We start from the raw sequence: 15715 nt of genomic DNA on the forward strand, positions 1-15715 counted from the left end.
TTGCTTCCTCCTGTCTTTTGGGGATGCTTAATGGTTCAGTTGGAATGTCGCGTAGCGCAGAGGCCATTTGGGTTGCGCCGGAAATTGAGTTCAAAGAACCCCCCGATATATTTAGTGTAAATTTGTTGCCGTTTGCAAAGCCTCGCGTCCTCGATGATGACATTGGGAAATACCGAGATGCGGACTTGGTGGAGCGAGAGATGAAAAGAGCGCAAGGAGGTTCGCTTTGGGGGCGGAAGTCCCGTCTTTCCCAATAATAGCCACAAAAAGAAACGCGCTGCTGCAATGTGGGAAAGGACCAATGACCTTTTTAGCTCTTCCCCAAACCTCGCGCACTTGTCAACTCGTCCGTCACACCATTAAAGCGGAAACGGAAAATTTCATAACCATATTTAGTGGAAGAGAAAAACTCTCGGGGGCAAATATTTTCAAAATAGGCTAAAAATACAGTAAGTGTATGCAATACATATATATATATTTTTTAGCTCTCCCAATGTTAGCCAGGCAGCAGCTGCTAGGATTTTGTTTTCACATTTTAGAGCATTTTTTTTCAGTTGTGATTTGGCAAAAATCACCCATGCCAAATTTATTTTAATTTAGGGGGACGGAACACTGATGCGGGGAGCATTTGTCATTTGCTAGCCCTTCGAAGTCAAAATGGAGTCCATCAAAAAACGGCACAGCTTCATAAAAAATTCTTTTTTTAATTGTAAAAATAAATCACAGACAACTATATACAAGTATTTACATATTAAAAGAGTAAAAGGTTGTATGAGCGCCGGTGAAGTGGTCCTGACGTAACCATTTCAGGTCTTGATCTTAAACGAGTCAGGGGGCAGCGGCAGATTGGTCACGTGGTGGCGGACGGCGAGGACAGATAGAGCCAGATGCTAAAAGTAGAGCGCGCGGCCGTCGTAGGCTTCCGAATAGGGGCCGTCCAACCAGCAGCCGGGCATATCCAAATTCAGCGTGGTATACATCCGCGACGAATCGTCTGCGTCGTCGGCTGTTAAAAAGGAGAGGAGAGGGTCACTCGCTTGGAAAGGGAGCGCCCCGAGAGCCCCACTTCTACCGTCAGTCAGACTTGGAAACCAAGCCCGCCCTTCGCCCTTTGCCCTTTGCCCTTGCCCACTTCTCCTCACCTGAACATTCGCTCCATTGGCTCCCCGGACTGGAGCGCTGGTACTGGAAGCTCTTGTCCTCATGAAAGCTAATCTTCTGCACGTCCCTTTCCAGTTGCCTGCAAATCTGGACAAATAATGGCGACATTAGCTCCCTCGCCCGTGCCTGCGTCTCCGCCGTTTGAAGCCTTCGCGGCCGACGGGGGCCAGAAAACGACGTGCCTGGAACGTTGCTCACCTCCACTATGTCGTCGTATTCGTATTCTGGAGGGCCGCACATGGGGAGAAAGCCAAAGGAGACGCATTTGATTAGACGTCGATGGCAGCTCTTTCTTTGGCTGAGATTTATATTTATCCAAACTAGCATTTGAACCGGAATTTTGGTTCATTCTTGCCACTGGGAACGGCTCGTCGCCAGTGGGTCGGCTTACCGGGGCTGCGCTCGGGCGAAATCTGGAATTTCTCTTGGAAGCTGCCGGACAGGTGATGGTTCAACTCAAACGGAAAGGCATCTGGAAAAAAAAACCCGGTCGGTCCAGCATTTTCATTTTTCGCTTCCAAAAAACAAAAGATCTGCTCACTTGGCTCCACGCCCCGCCCCGCCCCCTCACCTTCTCTCATGTCCATGGCCACCGTGCTGTCCACCACGTTCTCCTGAGCGAAAGGCGCTTGGTCGTGCAAGCGCAGAGGGTCAGCCGTCGGCGGCGGCGGCGGCGGCGACGGCGACCGACAATCGCTCTCGTCGCTGTCCTCGGCCACCGATTTGACCTGCTTCCTGGACTTGGCTTTGCCACGTTTTTCTGGAAGATGGAAGACAAGGGTTGGTTCTCCTTCCGCGGGGCCACGGCGCCACGGCGCCAGGGAACTCACCTTTGAGTTTCTGGGGCAGTATGCGGAAGACCCGCATGGCCGACTGGCCCTTGTTGACGCTCTTGTCCTTCACCTCCTCGACGTCGGGCAGCGAGTTCAAGGCGCAGCGGAAGTTGGCCTTCCACGTCTTGGGGTCGGGAGATCGGCCCTCTGCGTGTTTTCCTAAGGGAGGCGCCCGGTTGGGGTTTAACGGCACGTCGGCCGGAGCGCGGGCGGGGGCGGGGCCTCGGGAGGGGCTCACCTGTGTGGATGGCCCACATCTTGAACAGAGACGCGTCCTTGTCCACGTCCCAGCCGTGGCGAGCGGCGTGCTTCCAAGGGATGGAGAACATGGTCTTCTCCTGTAAGCCGATATTCCACGTTATCCCATTGGCAGGCAGGCAGACAGACGTCCGTGCTTCCGTCCGCCAGACGGAACGGTGCGACTCGATGCCTTTCGTAGACCTCACCTTGTCCAACCATGCCAGGCCGGTGACTTTTTTGTTCTCGATCATGTTCACCAACCACGGCCGCATCTTCATCCTGGACACGGGCATTTTAGGGCTGTAAAAAAAACAAGGGAAATCACTTGAAATGGAATGAATGGATCTTCTTTTGGCGGTACGGGACGCAAAGAGCGGCGAGGTCGCTCGCCTGTCCGCCCACGCGCTTTTATGGCTCTCGTCTGCGATTTCGAGAGTGCACCCATCGGTCACGACGTGCTCACCAAATCCTTAACCCCATTTCTCTCTTTTTTTCGTCTAACAAACTCATTCTAAGCTTTTTAAGTGACCCAAAGTCCATTGTACGACCAACTTTAGAAGGCATAAACTTGAGCATCTTACTCTTTCCACTTACAAGTTCTTTAGTGATGACGGTGAAGAAGGAAAAAATGGAAAAAATAATCCCCACGATGGAAGACTCGCTCCTGAAGAACCTCTCCTCTCCTCGGTCTTGAATGATTCCTCCCGTAGGCCAACCAGGTCAGACTTGTGCCTTGCAGAAGTCGCGCAGGCTTTTATAAGCCTAGCAGGTTGGTAATTCCCCTGCAGGAGAGGGAGGGCTGCGCTGTAAAAAATGTCCGCCCTTCAAAGAAAAAACGGGCACTTTGCATCGGGGTTTGGCCTGAAGATGCGTCTGAAAATGGGCTATTTCACCTTGGGTGGAAGCTCGCCGTGCAGAATAATGGTCAAAACTCACGTTCACAGCCAAATGAGCCAAATTTGCCCGCGTAATGGTCATTTTCAGCCGAAATCATGCACCGCCCTCGCTTTATGTCGTTCAAACGTATTTATTCCCGTGTCAATCCACAAAAAGTACAAAATAAACAGTCCCGAGTTCACCCAGCTGTGGTCTGTCCCTTTTTGTGCACGATCGTTTCAATGTATTTGTCATTTTTGCACGTTAGTGTTAGTGGGGGACGAACACTTTTTGCAGTGCAATGCGCAGGCGTACGAGTGGCCCGTTTCTTCGGCGACTGGCTATTTCTTCGAAGTCACGTGGTTTGAATGGACGCGGAAGTCGGGCGCTTTTAGCTCAGGTGTGGTTGCCTTTTGTGGGCTGTTATTACTTCTAATGAAGCCCTTTGTCTAAACTAGCAAGGTAAACAAAGAACTAGTTTGGATGCTGCGTTATTGCGTGTAAACGCTGACTTTATGAAAATATTGGCACTGCACTGATTTGAAGAACCGATTAACCAGTTTATACGTCAAAACCTGGAGAATGAAGGTTATCTCGTCTATTAAAAAACAACAACAACAAAAAACACGTGAATTTGAGTCCATCAAAATTGAACGTATTCTGAAATACAAATCCTGCGTCGAGTTTGATCATGACAACAACGACGAAGTAACCATGTGATATTTTTCATATTTGAAACAATCCACAAACATTCCAGATTGCACCAACGCTTAACTGACATCGACATCGTCATCGCGCAGGCAGTCAGTCAGGAGAAGCCCAACGCTTTCACCGAAATGGTGCGTTGATTAAAGTAGCCGCTGGAGGGCGCCATCTTGCGCGATGACGTTCGTTCGCGCACGCACGGCAGAAAACTAAACGAAACAAGCGAGAGTAGTGGGCTTGCATCGAGGTCGCTTGTGATTCCATGAGAATTTCCTGGATGTTTCTCCCTGACATCATCTGCGGGGGTTCCCTACTTTTGTTGTAGTGTGCGTGTCGCTGCGTGTGGAAGGAAACCGAAATTGAGGGATGAAAGTCACATGACTTTCCAGAAACTGTGAGAGAGGGCCAGAGTGTTTGTGTACAACAACTCTTTGGAAGTATGATATTGTGTGAGGTTATGTGTTGGTGTGGGTGCCTGAGTTTTGCTGATTGCATTATGCCCCCATTACCGAAAGAGTAGGCGTATGTGTATGTGTATGTGTGTGTGTGTGTGTGTGTGTGTGTGTGTGTGTGTGTTGTTTTCCTTAGGGGTACTATAGGTCCTATGCACACCCACCGTACTTGTAGTATCATGTAGTATGATGTGGTATATGAGGCATGGAGTCAGGAAAAGTGACTGAAAGTCACGTGACTTACTCCAAACTCCTGACGTGTGCGTGTCCATACGAGATGGTTTATTCTGTGCGACTGAGCAAGGTTGTGTGTGGCCACAAGCTGAAGACAGAACGAGCCGTGTGTTTTGCAGATGGCAGCATTCTTAACGGATTGGCTGCCATTGGCGGAGATACACGTCCAATCCATGGCGACAGAGAGGGCGCTGATTATTCTTAGCCGGCCCTCTCTCAGTAAAGTCAATGTCTATCATGGCAGCCAGTGAGTCAAAGATCGCGGGCACCACGAGTGACGGATGGGATGTGCTAAACTTTGACCTCTCCAAAACACTTTTCCTCCACGTATGTAGAAACACCTGACACGCAGGATCAAAACCTAACCATCATTTGAAATGATTGTTTTCAGTTTCCTCTGTCATTAACTTGGTTCATTTTATGGTATTACTTATATATTGAATTCATTTAGATGAGATTATATTAGTTTAGACATGTTTTTTACTCAAAAATGGGAAAAAGATTTACAGTATGTTTTCAGTTTGACAATTTTTTTTTTTTAAAAAGCAATTGGATTGGATTGGATTGGATAACTTTATTCATCCCGTATTCGGGAAATTTCGTTGTCACAGTAACAAGGGGGTGAGGATGCAGAAATAGGAAAGGCATTTTAGACATAAATAGATAGGTCATAAGTGGGTTAATAAATAAATACATGAATAAATATATAAATAAATAAGCGCGTTGCTGAAATATATATATATATATATATACATATACATATATATACATATATATATATATATATATATATATATATATATATATATACATACATACATACACATAAGCACACATATACATACATATAGATGTACATGCATGCATACGGTAGGTCAATTGGTTTGACTGTTCACTCCACAGGCATCCTTTTTTTTTTTTTTTTAAAGAAAATGCAATGTTATTTGTTCATTTTATACCGCATGAAATCAAATAATGAAGATAATTTGGCCATGGCCATCTTGGTCCTCCCTCTGCCTCCATATATACATCAGCCCACCTGCAGAGGTTACTTCAGTTCAGTGGGCGTGGCCTAGCCTTCCGTGACGCAACGTTGCCCCATATCAGTGACGTCGTCGCTCTTCTTCGCCTTCTCTCTCCATCTGTGGGCAAATAAAAAAATAAATAAAAATCCTAAATAGAAATATGGCTTCTTTTTGTCCTACCATTTTAAACCGCATATCCCATCCGTGATTCTTTTTTTGTTCGTAGCGGGAGGATGTGCACTGCACCGCCTTGACGCCACCAAAGCCCCTCTCCCCCTCTCCCCCTCTCCCCCTCTCTCCCTCTCTCCCTCTCGCCCTCCCCCTCCTTAATCTCCAGATTGCCGGTGCCTCTTTGCAGCAAGCATCGCCTCCGTCCAGTCCACGGCCGCCCCGCCGCACAAGCCGGGACCCTCACCCCCTCCCATCCATGCACCCCCCAGTCCACATGAGACAGTCATGCTCGCCTTCGTGCTGGTGTCCGGCTCGCTGTGGATCCTTTTGGGTGAGTCTTTTCATCATAAACAGTCATTATTGTTCCGTCCCTCGTTCACCTTGGTGCGTTAAAATGGGGGAGGGTGACGCAGCCTGCGCCATATATTGCCCTTTCCCCGTTCGATTTCATCCACCCCCCCCGCCCCTCTTAAAAAAAAAAAGAATGCAATTGAAGGGATTTATGCCAGATGCTAACCCAAGCGAAGGCTAGTGACGTCAGGGAAATCAATTCCGGCTTGTTCGTACTGCGTAAAAAGGGCCGAATGCAGCGAGAGTGCACAAAAAAGGTTATTCTCTTCTTCGTTCCGATGTCCTCCGCCATGCATCACGGAGATGGAGGGAGAGGGGGGCCTTTTAGTTCGAATGACGTCGAGATCCAAGCCGATTGGACGGGGGGACGGGAGCTGTCCACGCGAGAGGCGGTGCTGGAAAAGATAGAGGGGGAGCAACTGTGGGCCTCGGACGACACGTGCTTCTTCGTTAGCCTTCTCCAAATATTATCATGTGCAGCACATTGCCGCTCTGCCACCATCGCTAGTTAATGGCTACAGGGATTTTTAATGATTTTAAGGGCCAGGCTTCCCGGTCCCGCGTGCGTCGCTGGCCGTCCATTGGCAAATGACAGAGCCGCCCGCGGTGCACAAAGCACGCGCGTTGAATTCAAATGGAGTCGTAAGCAACGTTGGGAGCGTAAAATGACACCTGGCACGTGATCCATCCCTCACCTGGCTGCTGGTCGCCATTAAAAATGCAAGGGTGCCTGCCATCCTACTCCTCCCTTTTCTTGGAATTTGAATCGACCGCCGTTTAGACGCAATTTAGCAGTAACTGCCAGGATGGGGATTTGCCGCCTATTGACGCTAGTGGTCCCGACTCCTGGGGTAAACGTAACGGGATGGATTGGCAGGCCCCGGTATCCAGGTTAGAGGCGTCCATCCGTCTCAGCCTTAATAGGCTTTGGCGTGCTCAAGCTGGACGCTTATCGGCCACAACATGGCCCGATGGGGCGGGCCTTCCTGACGGGACCACGAGACCCAGGCGGGAGCGCTCCCTGGCCTTTTGCGGCGGCAGCAGCTGTAGCAATAAACTTTGGAGGTTCAACAACTCTGCGACCTCCGTGCGTGTCTCCGGGGAGGCCTTTGGGTTGCCGCGGGACACTCGCTTTGACATGGGGCACGAGCGCAACAGCTGAGTAAACTACAAAAAGTGCAAGATGTCCTCCTTTGCCGCCCGCGGTCGCGCCGCTGGCCGTCCAGACGACGTGGTATTTAGATTCACGGGCCCGCGACGCTAACGGGTGGCACGCTTGGCCAGAGCTGAGTTCCACGCTGATGGAGAGGACGCAGGGCCGCGAGATCCTGGGCGGCCTCCGGGTGCCCGACGTGGACTTCTTGGGCTGCTCGGGCGCCTCGGCGCTGGTGGGCGCGGGCGCCCTGGCCGCCCTGCTGGCCTACTGGCTGGCCACCAGGCCGCGAGCCATCAAGCCCCCCTGTGGCCTCCTGCACCAGTCCGAGGAGGTGCCGGTAAGAGCGGACCGCCGGGAGCCAGCGGGAGCCACCGGATTTGGATTTGGATTTTGCTTAGCGCGTAGACCTGTGAATTTTCCCGCAGCTTGAAGGCGGGGGTCGCAGGTCCATGATGGGAGACGCCTCCAAGCTGCTGACTCATTACCACGACGACGCCAGGACAATGTACGAGGTGTTTCGACGAGGCCTCCACATTTCAGGTAGCCGCCGAGCGACTGCGCCGATGGCTTTAGCGCTCCCACGGGTTGGCGCAGGCGTCAACTGAGACGCGCTCCTTCCTCGCTCGCAGGCGACGGGCCTTGCCTGGGCTGGCGGCTCCCCAATCAGCCTTACAAGTGGATGTCCTACAAAGAGGTGAGACGGAAGAGCCGGCGCAAGGACGGCCGATTGGCCGGCCGCGTTTGGGTCCCGGGCGCACCCACTCGGGCGGGGTCCTTGCAGGTGACCTGCCGGGCCGAGCATCTGGGATCGGGCCTGCTGCACCAGGGCTGCCGGGCCAGACCGGACCAATTCATCGGAGTCTTTGCTCAAAACCGTCCCGAGGTCAGGCCATAGCAAACTCCCTCCCTCGGTACGGGCCGCCGCGCCGCTCGTCGCTCCTCTGTAGCGATTCTTCCTTTTTTCGCGCCAGTGGATCATCGCGGAGCTGGCGTGCTACACGTACTCCATGGCGGTGGTGCCCCTGTACGACACGCTAGGTCCCGACGCCATCCGCTTCATCATCGACACCGGTAAGATGCCGGGAGTGATCCGGTTGGGACGAAATAGACTTGGGCTTGAGCTTAAGGTAGCGCCAATTGAAGTGGCCATGGCTTTTGAACGCGGACGACTCTCTGGCCGCAGCCGACATCTCCACGGTCATCTGCGACAAGGCGGACAAGGCGCAGGTGCTGCTGGCCAACGTGGAACGCGGCCAGACGCCGCCGCTGCGCCGCATCGTCCTGATGGACGCCCTGGACGCGGCGCTGGTGGAGCGCGGCCGTGGCTGCGGCGTCCACGTGCAGGCCATGCGGGAAGTGGAGGTACGCACGGCGCCGCCGTCTTTCGGTCGCCGTTGGCGTCGACCCAGCGTCCAAGGTCAAAAAGCCTTCGGAGTGACGTTTGTTTGCGTGCCATGTCGAGCGTGGCATTCCTGCGATGCCCTCGCCTTGACATCTTTGGCCTTTTTCAAAACACGGCAAACTGGTTTGTCCGTGCCCGCGTGCGTCTTTCACCAAAGCATTTCCACGCAAACGCGGATGCCAGTGAAGAAATATTCAATCCAATAACATGCCTATCTGTCCCGCAGGCGCTGGGCCGAGATCACCATCGCAATCCTTTAGTAAGTATTGACAAGCGGAGCGACCAGTCAAAGCACCTTTTTCAATCATCTGTGGAGAATCCACATTTGGTTCCCGCTTGTTTTGCTAGCTTCGCTCTTCTGCGGACAGAAAAAAGTATCCACTTGGAACAAAGTTCCTTTGAATTGATTTTCGTCCGGTCATTCATTTGAACTGGCTCATCTTCAAGTGTAATGCTATTATTTATGAGACGTTGAAACGACGACATGTGTGTTCTTGGCCACCTTCAGCCTCCCTCGCCAGAGGACCTTTCCATCGTTTGCTTCACCAGTGGAACGACAGGTGACCACAGATAAACAACCCGGCGCAATCCTCCATCCCATCCGTATTGAATCCATCGTACTTGGCTCTGTGACTCCATCACAATTTGGCACTAATGTTCTTTTTTCTTTTTCTTTTTTCTACGTCTCTCGCTCAGGAAACCCCAAAGGCGTGATGCTGACCCACGGGAACGTGGTGGCCGATTTCTCGGGCTTCCTCAAAGTGACCGACGTGAGTCCCAAAATGGCTTCGGGGGACTGTTATTTTTTTCTGTTGTCTTTTCTTTTCCAGCTCCTTTTTCGTCCTCTCCTTTTTGCAGAAAGTGATTTTCCCCAATCGGGACGACTGCCTCATTTCCTTCCTGCCGCTGGCTCACATGTTCGAGAGGTTGATCGAGGTAAGCGGGAAAGGACGACTTCCACTCGATTGCTTTTCCAAAGAAAAGCAGACCCCAAGGCGCTTTGACTCTGGTTTCCCCAGTCGGTGGTTTACTGTCACGGGGGCCGCATCGGCTTCTACCAGGGCGACATCCGCCTGCTGCCGGACGACATGAAGGCCCTCCGGCCCACCATTTTCCCCGTGGTTCCCCGCCTGCTCAACCGCATGTACGACAAGGTGAGAGTTGGGCCGTGCACGGCGAGCGGGCCGTCGGCTCACCGTTTGCTCGGCAAAACTCAATACCTATCCCCCCGCCCGCCTGCCCGCCCGCCCACCGGCAGATCTTCAGCCAGGCCGACAGCCCCTGGAAACGCTGGCTTCTCAACTTTGCCGCCAAGAGAAAAGGCACCGAGGTGGCCCGTGGCGTCATTCGCAGCGACAGTCTATGGGACAAAATCTTCTTTGGCAAAATTCAGGTGAGCCACGCTTCTGAGCCACGCCTACCAAATGCCTCTGGGCCCTACAAAAACAAAAAACCAAAAAAACAAATACCTCTGGGCCCTACAAAAAGCAAAAACAAAATGCCTTTGTTTGCGTGGGTGGCAGGCCAGCCTGGGTGGAAGACTAAGGATGATCATCACGGGGGCGGCTCCCACTTCGCCGACGGTGCTGGGCTTCCTCAGAGCGGCTTTAGGATGCCAGGTCTCGCACACACACACACACAGCGGTGCTTGCTAACATGGGCGACATGTTCTGTTACGAAATCAAAGTTCAACTAAAATGACCTTCAAACAATGGTCAGATCCAAATATAGTCATTGCAATTGGCACATAGGTTGCTTCTAATGATTTTCATGGTCCCGGGCACGTGACATGTGCCAAAAACGGCTACGAATCCATGATCATTTGGCAGTTTAAGATCACTGGCTGCCAGCCAATCCCGGTTGAAAATAAATTGTAATTTGATTGTCTGTGGCAACCCATGAAGCCCATATTTGTTGTTTTTTTGTTCTCTCAAATCTACCGACCTACATTCACAGCCCAAGTTCCGGGTTGCAAACGTAGGTCGTAAATGTAGCTCATTGGTGCCATTGGAGTTTAGATGGAGATGGACCTTTTAGCCCCAATATCAAATCCAACCCGCGCCGTTCTGCCGTCTGATTGATATTTTTGCTCAACACCAAAAGTCGATCCGCCTTCCCGCCGTCCAAAGTGATTCCCGATTCCTCCCGCAGGTGTACGAAGCGTACGGGCAGACGGAGTGCACGGCCGGATGCACCTTCACCACGCCCGGCGACTGGACGTCAGGTGAGCGAGCGCCGGTTATGCAACGGGACCGCCATCTTTATCCGAGTTCCCAAAGGTTAGGAAGGCGCCATAAAAGAATGACTTAGATGCGACGACGTGGACAGAATAAACAAACACCAGTTGGAATGAGGTCGCCAACAGGGGCCAAGCATTTACTAGCACGATCGGAGTTGGCATTTTTTTTCTAGAGGACTATAAAAAGTCAGGTGCTTTAAAAAGGGCTAAAAGTTTGAATTGTCCAATTGGCAATAGCTGTCAGAACCATGTGTCTGTCTATAAAGTACTAATTCTGAGCTTGGTAACAAGATGTAGTCCAGCACTACCCCCTGCTGTAGATGTACTGGTACTACAACAATATTGCACCGAATATGTTGCATGACTTGAGTTTATTTTTTGCTTTTTATACCAATTTTTTTTTTCTTTCTCTCCAACTTTGAGGTCACGTGGGCGCACCGCTACCGTGCAACCTCATCAAACTGGTGGATGTTCCAGAAAAGAACTACTTTGCTGCTAAGGGAGAGGGAGAGGTAAGGCTAGACGCATTTATTTTGTGGAATTTCATCATTTTTTAAACAAAGTATTCATTCATAAGCGTCCAAAAACGTACAAAGAAACAGTAAAACCATGTGTGTTTGAGTTTGTTTTTTTTGTCCTCGCTCAGGTTTGCGTCAAGGGACCCAACGTGTTCAAGGGCTACCTAAAAGACCCCGAGCGGACCGCCGAGACGCTGGACCCGGACGGCTGGCTCCACACGGGCGACATCGGCAAATGGCTGCCCGTACGTTTTGCGCGGCCACGCCGTGGCGACGGGAGAACGGACGACTCACGGCCTTTTTGCAGAACGGCACGCTGAAGATCGTGGACCGAAAGAAGCACATCTTTAAGCTGGCTCAGGGAGAGTACATCTCCCCCGAGAAGATCGAGAACATCTACATCCGGAGCGAGCCCGTGGCCCAACTCTACGTGCACGGAGACAGCCTGCAGGTCCGTCCAATCCTCCCGCGTCTGCTCCCCCGACGTCTCAAAGCCGTTCCCGATCTTTCTCTTCAGTCTTGCCTGGTGGGCATCGTCGTTCCGGACCCGGAGGTCATGCCGTCGTGGGCCAAGAAGAAAGGCATCTTAGGCACCTACAAGGACCTTTGTAAAAACACGGTAGGTGGCGCACTCGCCGACAAACGGGGACGTGGCATTTCCCGGGGTGACCGACCGAGCACCGCCGTTTGTGCGTCCGCGTCGACAGGAACTTAAGAAGGCCATCCTGGAGGACCTGGTGCGTCTGGGCAAGGCCAGTTCTCTGCGCTCCTTTGAACAGGTGAGTGAGCGCTTTTGTCAAGAAATGACATCAAAAACGTCGCACCCTTTTTGACGGGGCGAAATGGCTGTGCTGGCACTCCATCCGTGGCCAGGTGAAGAACATCTACATCCACAGCGAGATGTTCTCCATCCAGAATGGCCTGCTGACGCCCACGTTGAAGGCCAAACGGCCCGAGTTGCGGGAGTTCTTCAATGAGAAGATCGAGCAGCTCTACAGCGCCATCTCCATGTGAGGACGACGAAAACAACAATGTGTTTTTGGGAACAAGAAGCAAAAACAAAAAAAAAATCACCCCTCCATCCAGATAGTCATGCAACACTTTTACATAAAACATCCAGGACATGGATTTTTTTGTTTGTTGGTAGGTTCACGCAAGGGTACCTCCTGCCTTACCAGTAGTGGCTCGGCCATTTTGAGGAGTACCCCCGACATCCACCTTTTCCTTTTACGTTACTTAACTTCATTTTTTTCCCCCACAAAAGGGACAAAAAGCAGGACTCGCCGGTGCAGTGCATGCAGTTGTTTCCTGGTGAAAAATACTGAGCGACCATTCACTTTTAATGAAGCAGCGGCTTTTATTTTATTTGATTTTTTTTATAAATCACACACACATACACACAGGTATTGTAGAGCTTTTCAAGATTGTTGTTCCGTAGCGTGAACATGAATTATGTACGTACATACATGACAGCTACACCATAGATGTGAGCTTATTTATTGACTACTCGAGTCTGCGGTTTGAATGAGATTTTCCCCACTTCTTTTTCTTTGAATTGAGTGCGTCTAGAGCGGGGCAAAATGTACGTATTTATTTCTTTAATTTGGCAGTCCAACAGCATACCCTTGTTATGATGAAGATGATGATGGTTGTGTTGGTGGTGGTGATGACGATGACCACGACGACGATGATAATGATGATGATGATGATGGTGAGTGGTGGTACGAGGGGGGCAGGTTCATGAAATAAACAATCGGAGATGATTTTAAACCTCTGTCCCGTTTGATATTTAGTATTTGGACGGAAGGTAATGAAGTGACAGTACACATTTGTTAGCATTATTCTTGACAATGAACTGTAACCTTTCCATTGAGATGCATTCGTTAATAATTCCTCCTTATTGACCATAAACGTAGGGGAAGTACTACGGGCCGCAGCTGGACCAAATTGACCTTAATTGCGTGGCAAAATCTCCATTGCGGTCTTCCAAAATAAGAGTCAAGTGTCGACACCCGCACATAATATATCATTTGAAGAACGAATGTGTTCAGTGAACGGCAACACAAAAAAAGTTGTCTTTGGCTCGTTAACCACTAGGCCAATCTTGACTGGACGCTAGCTAAGGCGGCCGACGTTAGCTGGCTAGCTAGCTACTCCTGAATAAGTGTCAAGCTAACTTAGCACGTGGCTATTTCCCAACTGAAAAGGTTTCAAATGAAGCGTCACGGTGTCAAAGCAGACAGGACTTTCAAGCTGCCTCCGTTCCGGCGACCAGGTAAGAAAAACAATTGTTTACACGACTAAATATCACTTATAAATGCGCCAATTTGACTCCAAGCTAGCGGGGATTCGTCATTTTAGAAGAGGGAAACCATGCAAGTCGATTGTTAAAACGACTGCTCCAAGAGCCGAATTAAGTCATCGACTGCCACTGACGTCGATAGACGTGTTGTTTCAATTCAAATGAGAGCATTGGCAGCGCGTGCTAATGCTAGCCAAAGTCAATGTCATTCTTGACATTATAACTGGGATGTTCCTTCGCCCCCTCCCAGTCAAAATGGACTGGACGTTTCGGACCGTTAATGACTGCCAAACGGTTGATTTTTTTTTCCCGAAGTACAAAACGTGTCAACTACTGTTGAGTAGATCCCATTTTCTACATTTTGGCCTAAAATGTCCAAAAAGAAAGAAAAAAAAGTCAGTCAGTTCACCCACACGCAAGGGTGAATGTCCTGTTTGTCTTTGCATGTTGTCAAACCCCATTATAATGTTGCCAACAGCATCTGGCCGATCACATCATCATCCTCATTTTTACCATCAGTTGTGCAGGTCACTTTGGGTCAGCTCGTGGGTCAGGCGAGGCCCAACCCAGTTGAAACCGGAATAACGGTGACACCGGCTAAGAAGCGGAGTGACTCCCCGGACCACGTTGACTGGGAAACCACTAGCGACAACGCCAACTTTTCTTTGGTTAATCTGGAGTCCCACGCGTCGGTGACGGGAATGTTTCATTCCACCCCCAAGGACGCCGATCTCCAGCGGTCCGAGGTGAAGAACTCCACCCCGGTGTCTAGTGGCCACAAGCGTATGGACGAGTACCAGCCCGTTGACCTCACGCCCATCCTCGGTAAATTAAGATAGCTTTTGTTAGGCCTCCGCTGAGGCTTAAGCACATCTAGATCTAAATTAAAGTCCCTTTTGAGCTTTTACTATTTCCGAACAAATCAATGTGGTCCATTTTTCAGAAACTGTGGGAAATCTGAGATTTTTTTGCCGCTTTTAGGGAGCTCTTTAGGAAGAAGAAAAAATCCAGTGTTTTCAGACATCACCATTTTGTTCAACACAGAGTGCCAAGAAAGGTGAGTCCATCCCTTCATCCATCACTCCCTCCTTTCATTCAGAAATGATTCACTAACATTTTTCTCAAATTTGTGCAGTGATCAGGGCGTGTGTCAATCTCGTCTGGGTAAATGAGCCGTTTCATTGTAACAACAGTGGTACATTTTGCGACGAGTGCCATCCTTTTGACCCCTTTTCTATGATTTCCTTCCAATCTACAGACAACTCCTCAAAGGGCAAGTCCCTTAAAGTAAGCAACTCGCATCCACTTGATTGGTTCAAATGAACTATAAGGGTTTCATTCTAAACTGTAAAACATTCTACAACTTGCCGTATTGCATGAAAATGGATTGTTTATCTTTTAAAAAGCAGGAGGAATATTATGCCTGTCACTATGTATTCTCCTTTCTTTAGTCTGCCCATGGCAGGAGGCGCATCACGTACAAGAAGTTGACTAGTTCTCAAATTGCTCCGGTCGCTAAACGGAAGGATCTCCCGGAGACACGTCGGGAGCCGGTTTCCCAAAAGGAGGAGAAGGAGGAGGTCAAATGTTTCTACTTTGACGACAGCTTTTCCGAGCAGGAGTTCTTGAGGGAAAATCAAAAGCGGCACGCCATACTCACAGGCTTCCACTTTGAACCGTCTGTGCTCCGTAATGTGGAATAGTATCCCATTTTGCAAAAAAAAGGCTGTCTCAAAGTTAAGGATTTTTTTGTCAGACTTTAAAAGTCAATGTTTATACTGATAAATGACCACTAGATGTCAGCCGTGTGTAACTGGCCCAACGGGAGTTTCTTGATTATTTACTGTTAAGTAACCACGTTCGTGGTGTTTGCGCCCATGTAGTGTTTCGTGTACTTTTATTCAGGCATTCCGTTCACGTTGCAGTGTCTTGTGTGACGGCGTTTACGCCTGGAGAAAAAAAAAGTATGATAATAAATGATTTGATCGTTTGCAAGTTCGTCTCCGGCGCATTTGTGTTCGGTCAGCCATGACACGTTGCTTACGCCAAA

At 50.1% G+C, this 15715-nt stretch overlaps 3 protein-coding genes across 3 annotated transcripts; 2 read left to right on the top strand and 1 right to left on the bottom strand.

Annotated features, from left to right (window-relative positions):
- Positions 1-684: 684 nt before the first annotated feature.
- On the bottom strand, positions 685-2997 carry LOC144067754 (uncharacterized). Its single transcript, XM_077591668.1, has 9 exons — positions 2829-2997; positions 2441-2534; positions 2233-2332; positions 1992-2153; positions 1733-1921; positions 1553-1633; positions 1360-1385; positions 1143-1248; positions 685-1006 (listed from the first exon to the last, which is right to left on the bottom strand). The coding sequence occupies exons 2-9, from the start codon at positions 2525-2527 to the stop codon at positions 891-893; spliced, it is 867 nt and encodes a 288-aa protein (XP_077447794.1). The 5' UTR covers positions 2528-2534; positions 2829-2997; the 3' UTR covers positions 685-890.
- A 2851-nt stretch (positions 2998-5848) lies between these two features.
- Positions 5849-12436, top strand: acsl6 (acyl-CoA synthetase long chain family member 6). The gene is made up of 21 exons (XM_077591667.1): positions 5849-6028; positions 7333-7541; positions 7630-7744; positions 7834-7898; positions 7986-8087; positions 8176-8275; positions 8388-8566; positions 8833-8865; positions 9115-9166; positions 9303-9376; positions 9465-9542; positions 9626-9760; positions 9865-9999; positions 10130-10225; positions 10758-10830; positions 11269-11357; positions 11492-11608; positions 11671-11814; positions 11881-11982; positions 12071-12142; positions 12237-12436. The coding sequence occupies exons 1-21, from the start codon at positions 5983-5985 to the stop codon at positions 12375-12377; spliced, it is 2157 nt and encodes a 718-aa protein (XP_077447793.1). The 5' UTR covers positions 5849-5982; the 3' UTR covers positions 12378-12436.
- An 852-nt stretch (positions 12437-13288) lies between these two features.
- Positions 13289-15660, top strand: LOC144067755 (uncharacterized). The gene is made up of 6 exons (XM_077591669.1): positions 13289-13638; positions 14185-14490; positions 14647-14722; positions 14801-14829; positions 14924-14952; positions 15117-15660. Exons 1-6 carry the CDS (start codon positions 13578-13580, stop codon positions 15366-15368), a joined length of 753 nt encoding a protein of 250 aa, XP_077447795.1. The 5' UTR covers positions 13289-13577; the 3' UTR covers positions 15369-15660.
- The last annotated feature ends 55 nt before the right edge of the window (positions 15661-15715 follow it).

Source organism: Stigmatopora argus, chromosome 22 (genome assembly GCF_051989625.1).
Source record: "Stigmatopora argus isolate UIUO_Sarg chromosome 22, RoL_Sarg_1.0, whole genome shotgun sequence".
NCBI lineage: Eukaryota > Metazoa > Chordata > Actinopteri > Syngnathiformes > Syngnathidae > Stigmatopora > Stigmatopora argus.

Coding starts and splice junctions, on each gene's coding strand:
- LOC144067755 (XM_077591669.1), top strand. CDS start 13,578: ATGAAGCGTCACGGTGTCAAAGCAGACAGGACTTTCAAGCTGCCTCCG. Junction 13,639..14,184: donor GCCTCCGTTCCGGCGACCAG/GTAAGAAAAACA, acceptor TTTTACCATCAG/TTGTGCAGGTCACTTTGGGT. Junction 14,953..15,116: donor CAAAGGGCAAGTCCCTTAAA/GTAAGCAACTCG, acceptor TCCTTTCTTTAG/TCTGCCCATGGCAGGAGGCG.
- LOC144067754 (XM_077591668.1), bottom strand. CDS start 2,527: ATGCCCGTGTCCAGGATGAAGATGCGGCCGTGGTTGGTGAACATGATC. Junction 2,154..2,232: donor GATGTGGGCCATCCACACAG/GTGAGCCCCTCC, acceptor CGCCTCCCTTAG/GAAAACACGCAGAGGGCCGA. Junction 1,386..1,552: donor TTCGCCCGAGCGCAGCCCCG/GTAAGCCGACCC, acceptor GCGGCCCTCCAG/AATACGAATACGACGACATA.
- acsl6 (XM_077591667.1), top strand. CDS start 5,983: ATGCTCGCCTTCGTGCTGGTGTCCGGCTCGCTGTGGATCCTTTTGG. Junction 7,745..7,833: donor ACGAGGCCTCCACATTTCAG/GTAGCCGCCGAG, acceptor CCTCGCTCGCAG/GCGACGGGCCTTGCCTGGGC. Junction 7,899..7,985: donor AGTGGATGTCCTACAAAGAG/GTGAGACGGAAG, acceptor GGGTCCTTGCAG/GTGACCTGCCGGGCCGAGCA.